The 12,500-nt window shown below is 42.0% G+C and overlaps 1 protein-coding gene across 1 annotated transcript in view; it reads left to right on the plus strand.

The window, feature by feature from the left end:
* Window positions 1-12,500, plus strand: part of LOC117775143 (1-phosphatidylinositol 4,5-bisphosphate phosphodiesterase beta-1) — a 20,433-nt gene that overhangs the window by 4,948 nt on the left and 2,985 nt on the right. The window contains exons 6-25 of the mRNA XM_034608046.1: window positions 17-70; window positions 1,185-1,260; window positions 2,478-2,578; window positions 3,738-3,901; window positions 4,509-4,655; window positions 4,873-5,030; window positions 5,130-5,212; window positions 5,305-5,389; window positions 5,595-5,760; window positions 7,163-7,218; window positions 8,308-8,404; window positions 8,875-8,959; window positions 9,273-9,397; window positions 9,516-9,670; window positions 9,928-10,095; window positions 10,183-10,282; window positions 11,118-11,222; window positions 11,340-11,452; window positions 11,941-12,091; window positions 12,204-12,257. Of these exons, the coding sequence (XP_034463937.1) occupies window positions 17-70; window positions 1,185-1,260; window positions 2,478-2,578; window positions 3,738-3,901; window positions 4,509-4,655; window positions 4,873-5,030; window positions 5,130-5,212; window positions 5,305-5,389; window positions 5,595-5,760; window positions 7,163-7,218; window positions 8,308-8,404; window positions 8,875-8,959; window positions 9,273-9,397; window positions 9,516-9,670; window positions 9,928-10,095; window positions 10,183-10,282; window positions 11,118-11,222; window positions 11,340-11,452; window positions 11,941-12,091; window positions 12,204-12,257 (2,243 nt within the window). The remainder of the gene's footprint in view (window positions 1-16; window positions 71-1,184; window positions 1,261-2,477; window positions 2,579-3,737; window positions 3,902-4,508; window positions 4,656-4,872; window positions 5,031-5,129; window positions 5,213-5,304; window positions 5,390-5,594; window positions 5,761-7,162; window positions 7,219-8,307; window positions 8,405-8,874; window positions 8,960-9,272; window positions 9,398-9,515; window positions 9,671-9,927; window positions 10,096-10,182; window positions 10,283-11,117; window positions 11,223-11,339; window positions 11,453-11,940; window positions 12,092-12,203; window positions 12,258-12,500) is intronic.

Genomic DNA, 12,500 nt, shown 5'->3' on the forward strand with positions numbered 1-12,500 from the left:
CACTCTGTGTTTTCAGGTACGTCAGGTTGACTCTCCAGCCCAACGCAGAGGGGAGAATTCCTATCAAGAGGTAAGTAACTGGTTTCTATTCCCCTCCTCGTTTTCAATCAGCGGCTCTGTCTGAAAGTTAACTCTGAGCCACGTGTTACAGTAGATGGCCGAGGATGTGAGAAAATAGCCCAACGAAATCTGCAGAGACGCGCACAAACTTAAACTTTACTCTTTCCTGTCCCTCGCTTCCTAAAATAAACTTAATTCCATGTGCACTTGGGAAAGCAAAAAACAGGGACAGGATTCGCGAAGGTGCTTAATTCAGCACTGACCTGGTAATCAACCACTGCCGGAGCATGAGACGGATAATTCAGTTATGATGGAAAGCTGTTTCTTAGAGGGAAACCAGGAGCTGAATCAAGGTCAGTTGAAGTGCGTTAGAAGGGAAGGCACAGGATGGCACAGGATGCAGGGAGGATCTGACTGTTGCAAGGTCAAAGGTCAGGGTATGGGGGGACATTTGGGGGAATGGTTAATTGATTGGGGACGTATTTTAAGAGGTAGAATTACCGCCCTGTGGCTGCATCCCTCCACCAACCAGTGCAGTTTCCGTCTGCATACATTTATTTTCCAGACTCATATGAGGTCGTTGTGACCTTTGACCTCTGAAAGCTAATCAGTTCATCTTTGACAAGACAGATTTTGAAGAAATTCCCTCAGTCAGACTTGACATATATCTATTCAAAAGGCTAGAAACATATTTTGTGAGGCTACTGTGACCTTGACCTTTGACCCTTGAGCACCCAAATCTAATCAGTTAGTCTTTGAGGATTCCCTCCATGTGTTCTCAAGGTCACATATTCACAAGGTTAAAAACAAGGGTTATGTGGGGTCACCGTGACCTTGACCTTCAAATTCTAATGAGGTCATTCTTGAATCCAAGTGCATGCTTGTGCCAGATGTCAATATATCCCCAGCGGCTGTTCCTGATATATCACATTCACACGAACATGAGGTCACCACGACCTTGTACCTTTGACCTTCACCCACTCAAATCGAATCAACTCATGAAAACCTAATTCCCCCGTCCACCCTGTCTCTGCAGCAGAGGCATGAGAACGCAGGTTTTGTGTTGGCGAGTGTGTGTGGCTCAGGACGAGCTGATGACGTTGTGGTGTCGTCGTCTGTTGCAGCATCGTGCGACTGTTTTCATCAGACAGAAAGAAAGTGGAGAACGCCTTGGAGAACTGCCGACTGCCCTGCGGACGGGTAAACACGTTGTTTTATCAGCAGCAGCAGTAAATAGTACACACACACGTCAGAATATGAAATGGATCCATGCTTTGAAAACCTTCCCTTTGGATAAACTCATATACGACACACTCACAGTCTTTTTCAACTTTATCCTTCTTATCTCCTTAATTTTCTATTTGCCATTCAGGCTTTTATCTGGTGTGTGTGTGTGTTTTATTTTTTTTTGTTCCGAATGAGTCACGGTGCAACGAGGGGTGAAACCAGCTCAAATATCTGGGTCATCAATTTTTGAAGCAACCAGTTGAAAGCAGAAATGCAAAGACTTGAATCTTGCATCGAATATTCCTGTGAGCAAAGAAAGTTTTATTTTGACAGAGGAGATTTTTTTAGTTTTAAAACTTCTTTTTTTTTAACAGCAAGTGGGAGGAGGATAAAAGAGGAGATGCTGGATGCTGCGAGTTCAGAGGACGTCTCTGACACTGGCAGCTTCAGTTATTAACAGTTTTCTTTTTATTCATGCACACGAACCAAACACTTCAAACTCATCTTCGTAATTGTGTTTTTCAAGATTTGATCTCTCTAGAGGCAAAAGTTTATATATTTGGAACGACCTCTAGAAATGATTTAAGGGAGAATTAAAGCCACTTAAAGGGAAAAACATTAAAATAGAGAGAATAAAGTCATAAAATAATGAGACAGCGTTAATTTACGTGAGTAAAGTTGTAATATTTATAAGAATAAAGTTTGAATACTAGAAGAAAAAAGCTGCACATTTAATAACAAGAGAATAAAGCTGTAGACGAAAAAAAAATGTTTTCATTAATACTTTTTAATGTTTTATTTATATTTTTATTCTTGTAATATTACTTTTTTTTCTCCGTCGTACAAAAACAGATGCATCAATGTTCCTTCTGCTGTTTTACATCTCGGACAGTTTGGTGAATTATCTTTTAGAAATGTTAAGCATCTTTTTTGCAAGTGAAAAACAAGAAATTGTGAATAAACTGGAGATTTCCTTCTTCTTCCTTCTAAAAGAAAATGTCTCTCACAGATGTTTATCCAGGTGTTTTCATCTAAAAACCATCCCTGCATCTGAGCTGGGAGAGATGAATTACTTCCTTTAGACAATATACCATCAAATTCACGACATTTTCATTTAATTGTGATCGAGGGAATCAATAAATCCTTTAAATGTCTTTATTGATACATATGTCTTTATGTGTATTGGACAGGGGGAAAGCATCAAACTGGAGGACTTCACATTCGAGGTCTACAGGAGTTTTCTGGACAGTTTGTGTCCTCGTCCTGAACTCGGCAACATCTTCAAACTGCAGTGAGTGTTTTTATAAAAAGTCCTTCACCTGGTTCACGGCTTCACTCGCTGAACATCTGATGAACTCAAAGACTTATTATTGTTAAAGATTCTGCTCGGCACGGTTAGTTTTCTTCCTAAGAGTGTTGTTATTTGCTTCAGGCCACTTTCTTTGATATGTGGAGAATGATGAAGGAGGACGATTCCTCGCTGTCCCACTTGTGCACAGCGGAGGATTAAAGGGAGAAGCTGTTAGTGCGTTAAAGTGTTAATCAAAGTCTTGACTCTATTATGTTTAACAAATTCAAAGTCGGGCTGTTGATTAATTAATGCTTTATTTTTTAATTAATTAGTCGGACAAAAAGAGACAAATCGCTATCACGAGGTCTAACAGATTAATTTGTCGTATTCTACTTCATCATTTCTGTCTCAAAAACATTTTTTTAAAAGACGACGGTTGTTTTTACTGAAATTGATGAATCGACCGTCGACTAAGTGATTCATTGTTTCAGTTTTAATTTGAAAAGCTGAGTTTTTTGCACTGTGGTAATTAAATAAATTGATTAATGTTTTTTTATTTTCATTCGGAAAACAGCAGTTTTATGTTATTTGACTTCAAGCTACACTTTGCACTTTAAATTGCAGTTTGAAAATTAGTCGATGGTTCACTGACTGCAGATAATTGTGCCGATTTAATTCCCACTTCTCACCAAATATATTCCGAAACCATTTTTCCCTTCCAGCACCGATACCAGTGCATTTAAAAAAACATCTAATGGTACTAACTTCGACTTGTCGGACTTTCCAGCATGAAAAATTACTAATTGCTGACATGTAAACCTTAAAATGTGAAGAGTTCTAAACACAGCTTGGTGAATGTGTTTCTTCTGGGTCAGGAAGCAGAGGATTATGGGTAATATCCAGCGCACGGTAGTGAACAGAATTAACCACCACGTGTGCCTGCAGGGGGCGCTGTAGCTCAGTTAAAGTTACATAGTGATGCTTTAACAAATCAGGTCTGGACCCCTGAGCGTTTGATATGAGACACAAGCAGTTTTTGCGTTGTTGAATCCTCCCTCTGACCCTGACCTCTGACCCTGACCTCTGACCCTGACCTCTGACTCTGACCCTGACCTCTGACCCTGCACCTCTGACCCTGACCTCCTGCTCGGTCCTGCAGAGGGGGGGATGACGGCAGTTTGTCCATCGATCAGATGACAGACTTCATCAACAACAAGCAAAGAGACCCGAGGCTGAACGAGATCCTCTACCCCCCGCTCCGTCCTGCGCAGACACACACTGTGATGGAGAGGTACCAACAAGACCAGGCTCAGCTGAAACAAGGTGCACGAACACACACACACACACACACACACACACACACACACACACACACACACACACACACACACACACACACACACACACACACACTAATGCTATTTTTCCAACCTATTCAGCTAAAATAAGAACTCAAGGTCGTCACGTCTGTGTCGGATCCTGACAGAAGCTTCTCTTTCAGGAATCTTTTCTTGTTTTTATTTAACTGCGATAAAATCATGCAAACTAGTAACAAAGATAATCATAGCTTTATATTATTATATTATAATAATTGTATGTTATAATCATTGGTAACTGGTAAACAACTGTAATTTAAAATAGAATACTTTCTATGATGTATTCTCCACAATATAAACACAGTATTGTGTGTTGTTGGTGTGAAGAACATGAAATAACCTGAATGAACAATTCATGTTGTGTAAGATGCAATAATTTCCACACACTGATTAATATTGATCAATAAAAGATATTAATATTTGTATTTTCTGCTTTTAATGGTTAAAAACTGTCATGATATTAAGTAAAAGTCCAAAGGGATGTTAAGGAATCATAAAAACTTTTGTCTCTGTGTGTTGTTTTGTGTGATGTTTTGTGTGTCTGTGTTGCACAGGTGTGATTTCTCTGCAGGCCTTCTCCAGTTATCTGTCCTGCGATGACAACGGAGTCATTCCACCAGAGAAACTGGATCAGTCTGAAGACATGAGCTTCCCCCTGTCGCACTACTTCATCAACTCGTCGCACAACACATACCTGACAGGTACACACACACACACACGCACACACACACACACACACCACATCAACACAACTCTGATTCTGAGGAAACACACAAAAGAAGAACTTAACATGAATCCACAGTGTTGTTTGTTTTCTTCACCACTGTTCACGAAACAAATACATTCACTGTCAGAGCAGACAAGCTGTTGGTATTTTAGCCTGTAAACACATTATTTTTGTGTGTCTGTGCGTGTCAGCGGGCCAGCTGGCGGGCAGCTCCTCCGTGGAGATGTACAGGCAGGTCCTCCTGGCCGGCTGCCGCTGCGTGGAGCTGGACGTGTGGAAGGGACGAACCGCTGAGGAGGAGCCGGTCATCACACACGGGTTCACCATGACGTCAGAAATCCCTTTTAAGGTGAACACAGACCGTTACCAGGTTCTGATCTGAGGGGGTCCAAGGGTCACATGTGGTTCACTGGTCTGGTTAATGGTGGTTTTGTCCCTGATCCTCCAGGAGGTGATAGAAGCCATCGCAGAGTGCGCCTTCAAGACGTCACCTTTCCCCATCATCCTCTCCTTTGAAAACCACGTTGACTCGTGAGCATCTCTGTCGTTAAACGATCTCTTCATTCATCAGTGTGATCGGATCCGATAGGAGATGTTGAACTGACTGTTTGTCCGTCTGTCAGTTTGAAGCAGCAGGCCAAGATGGCTGAGTACTGTCGGTCCATCTTCGGAGACAGGCTGTTGATCGACCCTCTGGACAAGTACCCTGTGAGGACACACACACACACACACACACACACACACACACACACACACACACACACACACACACACAAATATACAGTATATATGTGTATATATTAAACATTGCTGTATCTGCTGGACATTTGCAATCTGCGTGTAACTAGTTGAATAAAACTAATGTACCAAATGCTGCCATGTCCATTCTGTGTGTGTGTGTGCGTTTGTGTAGCTGGAGTCTGGCCTCCCTCTGCCCAGTCCTCAGGAGCTCATGGGAAAAATTCTCATCAAAAACAAGAAATCGCACAAACCACCCAACAACACGGACACCAAGAGACTGACGGACCAACCTGCCAATCAGAGCATCGAGCCTGCGTCTCCTAGCAACAACACGGGAGGTAAGACACAAAGACAAAGAGGACTTCTTTCTCTTTTTTTTTCAGTCTAGAAATCCATGTGAAATGTGTTCGGCTGCGACACTTTGTACCAAAACACAGAACAGACAATAAATAATTCTGTCTGCCTCAGACGAGGCTCCACATGGCTGCAGAGTGTCAACGCAGAAGAACGTTCGGCCTCCGAATTACAGAAAGATCGAGTTTTCCAAAGTTTTTACACGTGTAGTCGATGAGGAAGACAGATTATAGAGATTATACAGATATAAGAAATTTAGATTATTTGATATAAACAAGACCAAAAGACAAGAGGAGCTGCAGCAACGGACAGTTTGAGGAAAGTGATGTTTTCTGAACATTAGAGCATCAAAACCTTTTCAAACCCGCAAATGAAATAATCCACCTGAATATGTCTCTTTTAAGTCATGAGCATTTATTAAATTAGTTTTAAATGTCACACAAAATTACTTTTTATATTTTCTGAATTCATATAATTCAAATATAATTTCAGAAGAATGTCCACGCACAAGTTCATGCTCCCATAAACTTGTTTTACCGCCCAGGTGGCGTTTCTTGTTACGCACCTGGGAGGTAAAATAAATAAGTTTCTGGGAGCATCATCACTTCTCATCTTCTGATTTCCGTCTCCTCCGTCCACCACCTCTTGTTTATCTAGTTTGAATGTGTGTGTGTGTGTGTGTGTGTGTGCATCCTGACTTCGGCCGCGGTGTCAGATCTGCTCACGCTGGATTTTGCTGTGCCGTCGTCTGCCCCCTCATCGGGGACGTGTCAGTAATGAGCAGGACATCCCAGAAGAGGTTGACAGCTAAGAACAGCAATTACACGGCAGTGCAGGGGGAAATTAGAGAATCCTTATTGACACGCCTGACGTGCAAATCCTGGAAAACAGGTCTGGGACTCAGAGCCTGGCCTCAAACACAAAGATCAGACTGGCAGCTGCTCTGACGTGCACACGCACACACACACAGACTGTGGATCCCTGAGTGGGCTGAATAATCACCTGCAGAGAAGTTAAAGCAGCGGCTTGTTTACAAAAACCACAGGTTTCTGCTCGCTGAATAACAACTGCTGCACAAATGTGAGTCTGTGTCGTGTTACTCAGGTTTAGATTTCACTGGTCGACAGTTCCATGCATTTCTAGAGCACATTTCCTGAAAGTAAATGTAAATAAAAAAGGTTTTACTTGCATTTAAATTTACTAAAGTGTTTTATTTGCAGAAAACTGTTTCGGTTTATATTAATTTCTTTGAGATATTTGGTGAATGAGGCTGATTGACTCTTCTCCGAGTGTTTTTGTTTCTGGTCTTTGACATTTTGCTGGGAATCAGATGAGGCGATGAAGAGTCGAGCAGGATGAAGACGTGTGTAACTTTAATTTTAACAGAGATGGAGGCTGAGAGTGAGGAAGACGATGATGACGAAGATGATGAGGGTAAAAAGGTCAGTGGTGACATCACACGGAGCCGGGGGGTTGTGGCCGCACTCTCACCGCTCGTCGCCATCTGTTGACGTTTGTCTATGACGTTTATTTTCATTGTTTGTTCTTCACGCCATCGTCGATCTTGTTATTTACTCTGAATGTTGTCGTTGTTGTCACATGAGTTTTATTTTTGCTGTTACCTCTGCAGTGTTGTCATTGTTGTTGTTTGTTATTAATGTGAACTGTTCTGCTTTGTTGTCTTTTTCTTTAGTGATCGTCATGACTACAGCTTGAGTCACTGGGTTTTTATTAAGTTCATCTTTACAATATAAATACAGTGGGAGGTTTGGAGGAGGAGAAAACATCTGGTAAAAACCCCAACCAGTTAATGAAAGTGTGTCAACGCACATAAAGAAGAACAAGGAAACATAAACAGATATCGAACAGACAACTTCAAATTAAATCAAACTGCATCTTTTGTCTAAATGCATGAATTGTTCTGAGGGACATTTTCTCACAATGTTAAAGAAAGTGAAAAAATAAGATCTTGGATCTGCACCAAAATTGAATGTGTTACTTCTTGGGTCAAACCCAACCACAACATTTAATGGACATCGATTTTAGCATTTTTGAGGAATCCGGCTGATAGTCAGACAGAAGAGAATGAATTATAATAAATAATAAATAATTATAATAACAAGAAAAGCAAGAAACGGAACAGGAACCTCTGATGTGAGAGTCGGTTAGAGCGTGTTTGTGTTCACAGGTGTGTGTGTGTGTGTGTGTGTGTGTGTGTGTGTGTGTGTGTGTGTGTGTGTGTGTGTGTGTGTGTGTGTGTGTGTGTGTGTGTGTGTGTGTGTCTTGTTGGAACTGGGTTGCTGTGTACTCATCTGTTTTACTATTTCATGTTTGCGCTGAAAACTCTTGGCTTCAATACGTTGGATTTCAGGCCCAAGACAATGAAACATGTTCGTCTGGTGAATCTTCTGTGACTCAAACGTTCACCCAGTTCATTTCGATGTGGAAACGATGCGTCCATGACTCCATGACACGCTGACCGTGAAGGAATCTCTGAGCTCAGACTTCATTCCTGCCGTCGTCTATTTCAGGGCTCAGCAGAGCGCGAGGCAGTGGCCACGGAGGAAATGTCAACTCTGGTAAACTATGTCCAGCCGACCAAGTTCAACTCCTTCGAAGCATCCAAGAGTAAGTGAAGCAGATCAGAACCCGACACGTTGACACACGGGTGCACAGCCTCAGTGCTCCATTGCTTTCCTCGCTGCGTCTGTTTCCTTTTCCCTGCAAACAGGTTCTTGTTGTAGCAGCATCCCTCGTCGTCATGTCCGGCCTCAGCTCCGTCTGTGCAGGCCTCCACATTTCATCTTCAGGATAATAATGAAGAGCTGTAATGATAGAGCTGAAAAGATGATGAGAAAAAATGTTTGGACATGTTGTAGCACGAGGCGCAGAGAGTTTGAAAATGAGGAAATTATCTGAACGGGAGAAATTAATGTCTCGAGGTGGAGCAGGAGTCATGTCGTAACAGAAATAATTGCTCAGAAATGTGCGTGTGTGTGTGTCTGTTTGTGTGTGTGTGTGTGTGTGTGTGTGTGTGTGTGTGTGTGTGTGTGTGTGTGTGTGTGTGTGTGTGTGTGTGTGTGTCTGTGTGTGTGCAGAGGCAGCCCGCTGTTACCACATGTCGTCTTTTGTGGAGACCAAAGCTTTGGAGCATCTCACAAAGTCACCAGTGGAGTTTGTGGAGTATCCTTGGCAACGGTTACCACAGCTACTCCATCCCATGGCAACTGCCTCCATACTTTCTCTTCTTTTCTGCCTTTTGATGTTTTCTTCTGCCCAAACCTTCGGAAATCTCAGTCACTAAGCAACTTCCAGTATGAATTTTAATTCACCTAACAGCATCGTTATCTTTGAAACCCTCTAGTGTGAAGCGGTTTAACACATCTACACACAAATAAGCACATGTTCCCTGACATGAAAGGATGTTCTTACAAATGAGTGACTGGAAATGTTTGAACTAACCCAAACCAAATGTCCTTAACTTTATACTAACCAGATATAATAAATCGCAGCTCAGTCGCATTTACCCCAAAGGAACCAGAGTGGACTCGTCCAACTTTATGCCTCAGCTCTTCTGGAACGCTGGATGTCAACTGGTGGCGCTCAACTACCAAACCATCGGTAAAACACTGCAGGAGTCTTTCCTGCTGAAATGTGCTTTTAATACAAAACAATTAAAATGTCCCGGATAATTCAATTAACATTAATATTTCTAATATTCTCGTGCTTTCTCTTCCAGATTTGTCCACGCAGCTGAACCTCTTCATGTTCGAGTACAACGGGCGCAGCGGCTACAGACTGAAGCCGGAGTTCATGAGACGGCCGGACAAACACTTTGACCCCTTCACAGAAAACACGGTGGACGGCATCGTGGCCAACACGCTCTCTGTGAAGGTACAAGAGCAGCAGAGCCCTGTTGTCAGAGCCCTGCACGTTAATATGAGATTATTAGTTCCACTGTGGGTGAATATGCCTGAAAACAACAATTAAAAAAGTTATAAATCAGTAAACACACAATATAAACAGGAGGAAATATAAAAAATAGAAACAATTTATATGTAAACAGTGTAAAAACTGTGAACCGTCCCTATTGTAGTGAATATGTGTGTATTTGAATTTTGTCTTCGTCCACGTCTCTGCTTGTCCTGTAGGTGATCTCAGGCCAGTTCCTGACGGAGCGGCGGGTGGGTGTGTACGTGGAGGTGGAGATGTTCGGACTTCCCGCCGACACCAGGAGGAAGGCGCTGAAGACCAAAACCTCCCAGAACAACAACGCCATCAACCCGGTGTGGGACGAGGAGCCGATCGTCTTCAAGAAGGTGACACGGAGAAACGAGGGCGAGGAAACAAGTAGAGACACAAATCTAATCTGTCTTTTTAACGCTGTGACCTCAACTCGCTCACAGGTGATTCTTCCCACTCTGGCCTCGCTGAGAATCGCTGCTTTTGAGGAAGGAGGAAAGTTTATCGGTCATCGGATTATTCCAGCGTCGGCGATTAGACCAGGTACTTTAGTTTATTTGATCCCAATCTTTTAAGTGCTTTAAATTTGAATAATAACAATAAACCCTATTTCCATAGCCCCTTTAAAAAAATACATAATAGCAACTCATAGAAAAGTGCAGAAGACGGTTCTTTTCACCTCTGTCCATTTGTTTATTGGTTGGTTTGTTGGTTTGTTGGTTTGAAAGCAAGATTACAAAAATAAGGATTTAAATCAGGTCAGCGAAGAACTCGTTAAATATTTTGGTCTGGATCCAGATCAGGGGACAGATCCAGGATTTAATTCTTCCACTTTCTCTCATAATTTGAAAAAGGATGTTTTGCATTTTCATTTATTTCCCTAGAAACTATTCAAACTTTCCCACTGAGACAAACTATCATTGCATGATGTCAAAAAGTAGAACAGAGATGAACAATCGATTTTTTTCTTTCATAAAAAAAACGTTCCTCATTATTACTTTAATCCCTGAACTTGAAAGATGAACATGTCCGTGTTTCTTTTCCTGCGTCGACTGATGAATCCGTCACATTATTCAGTGAATCACCGTCTTTCCTCCGCTCACCTCCGGGGAGACGCCTCCTGTCTCCCACCGACGTGAGAAACCCATTTCAAACAGCTTGCTGAGACACGCTGCTGCTTTCAAGAAATGTCATTCACCACTTTGAATGGAATAACTGGTAATTTCTCCTTGAGCCTCCTGCAATTACATGATGTTCTTGAGAGATGTTTGCTGTGAACCGCCTCCTCCTCCTCTCCTGTCATTATCCTGAAGGTCACTGTTGACCCTGAGTAATTCAAACGAAGGTCACGTCCGGACTGTGTTCATGTTTCTTTCAGGTTATCGTTACATCGGCTTGAGGAACGAGAAGAGTCAGTCTCTGATTCTACCGGCTGTGTTCGTCTACATCGAAGTCAAAGACTACGTCCCAGACACCTTTGCAGGTACGAATGTTGGTCCAAAAAAATGTATATATATTATATTATATATATTTTGGCTTCATTTCTGGATTGTTGGAGGAATTTTGTATGTACGTGTGTTTTTTCATATTTCTTGTCCAGATGTGATCGAGGCTCTGTCCAACCCCATCCGATACGTCAACCTCCTGGAGCAGAGGTCCAAGCAGCTGGCGGCTCTGACGCTGGAGGACGAGGAGGAGGACACACAGACCGAGGTCACCACTGGTTCTATTGGTTCTACTGGTTCTACTGGTTCTGCTGTTTCTCGACTCTGTGTTAAAGCTCCAGTGTGTAAGATTTAAGTGAAAGGGATCTAGGCAGTAATTGAATATAAAATAATCCTAGTGATGTTTTCGCTAGTGTGTTTCATCTAAATTGTACAAATTGTTGTTTTCTTTACCCTAGAATGGGCCGTTTATATTTAAATACTTTATATTTAAATACTTTATATTTACATCAGGTCCTCTCTATGGAGGCAGCCATGTTTTTTACAGTAGCTCAAACTGGACAAACTAAACCTTTTGAGTTTCTATGACAACTGAAGCTACCACAGGTTGTCTCTCATGTTGGGAGGGGGAGGGTGAGGTTAGCAGTATTCAGCTGCAACATGCAACTCCACCACTAGATGTCACTACATTCTACACACTGAACCTTTAAAATCAGAACATGTGGTTATAATGTTTACGTTGGTCTCGTTCATCAGGACGAAGCTGACGCCTGCACCGAGCGAAAAAACGATTTGAAATCAGCTCCACTGGAAAATGGACTCAGCCCCGCCTCTGGTCCTGCTGGACACACCCCCGTTGCCATGACGCCCAAAGCTTCCTCAGCACATCAGCAAGCAGCTACTTCGGGTAGCATCCACGTGTTCGAACACGGACACTTACATGAAGTGAATTCATAGATTACTGAAGTTAAGTCTGAAAGTTTTTGACTTTTAATGTTTTATTCTTCTCTGTATTTCAGATGCAGCAAAACCAGCAGCCAAGAGTGAAGACCTGGTTTCCAGTGTTTTGATAGGTCAGCAATTAGCATTATGCTTTTTATTAATTTACTTATATGAAGTTGATCAATCGGTTATTCCTGGAATATTGTACACTGTTTTAAATGATGTTATAAAATCATTAGAATCAGAAATGCATTTATTGCCAGGTAGGCTTTCAACAACGTAAAACTTAATAATGTAAGAATAAACGACATTAATAAACCTCTCGGTTACAGAAGTAACGAAAAAAACTCCAGAGGAAGACGCCAGAGTTTAAA

Source organism: Hippoglossus hippoglossus, chromosome 15, assembly GCF_009819705.1.
Source record: "Hippoglossus hippoglossus isolate fHipHip1 chromosome 15, fHipHip1.pri, whole genome shotgun sequence".
Taxonomy (NCBI): domain Eukaryota; kingdom Metazoa; phylum Chordata; class Actinopteri; order Pleuronectiformes; family Pleuronectidae; genus Hippoglossus; species Hippoglossus hippoglossus.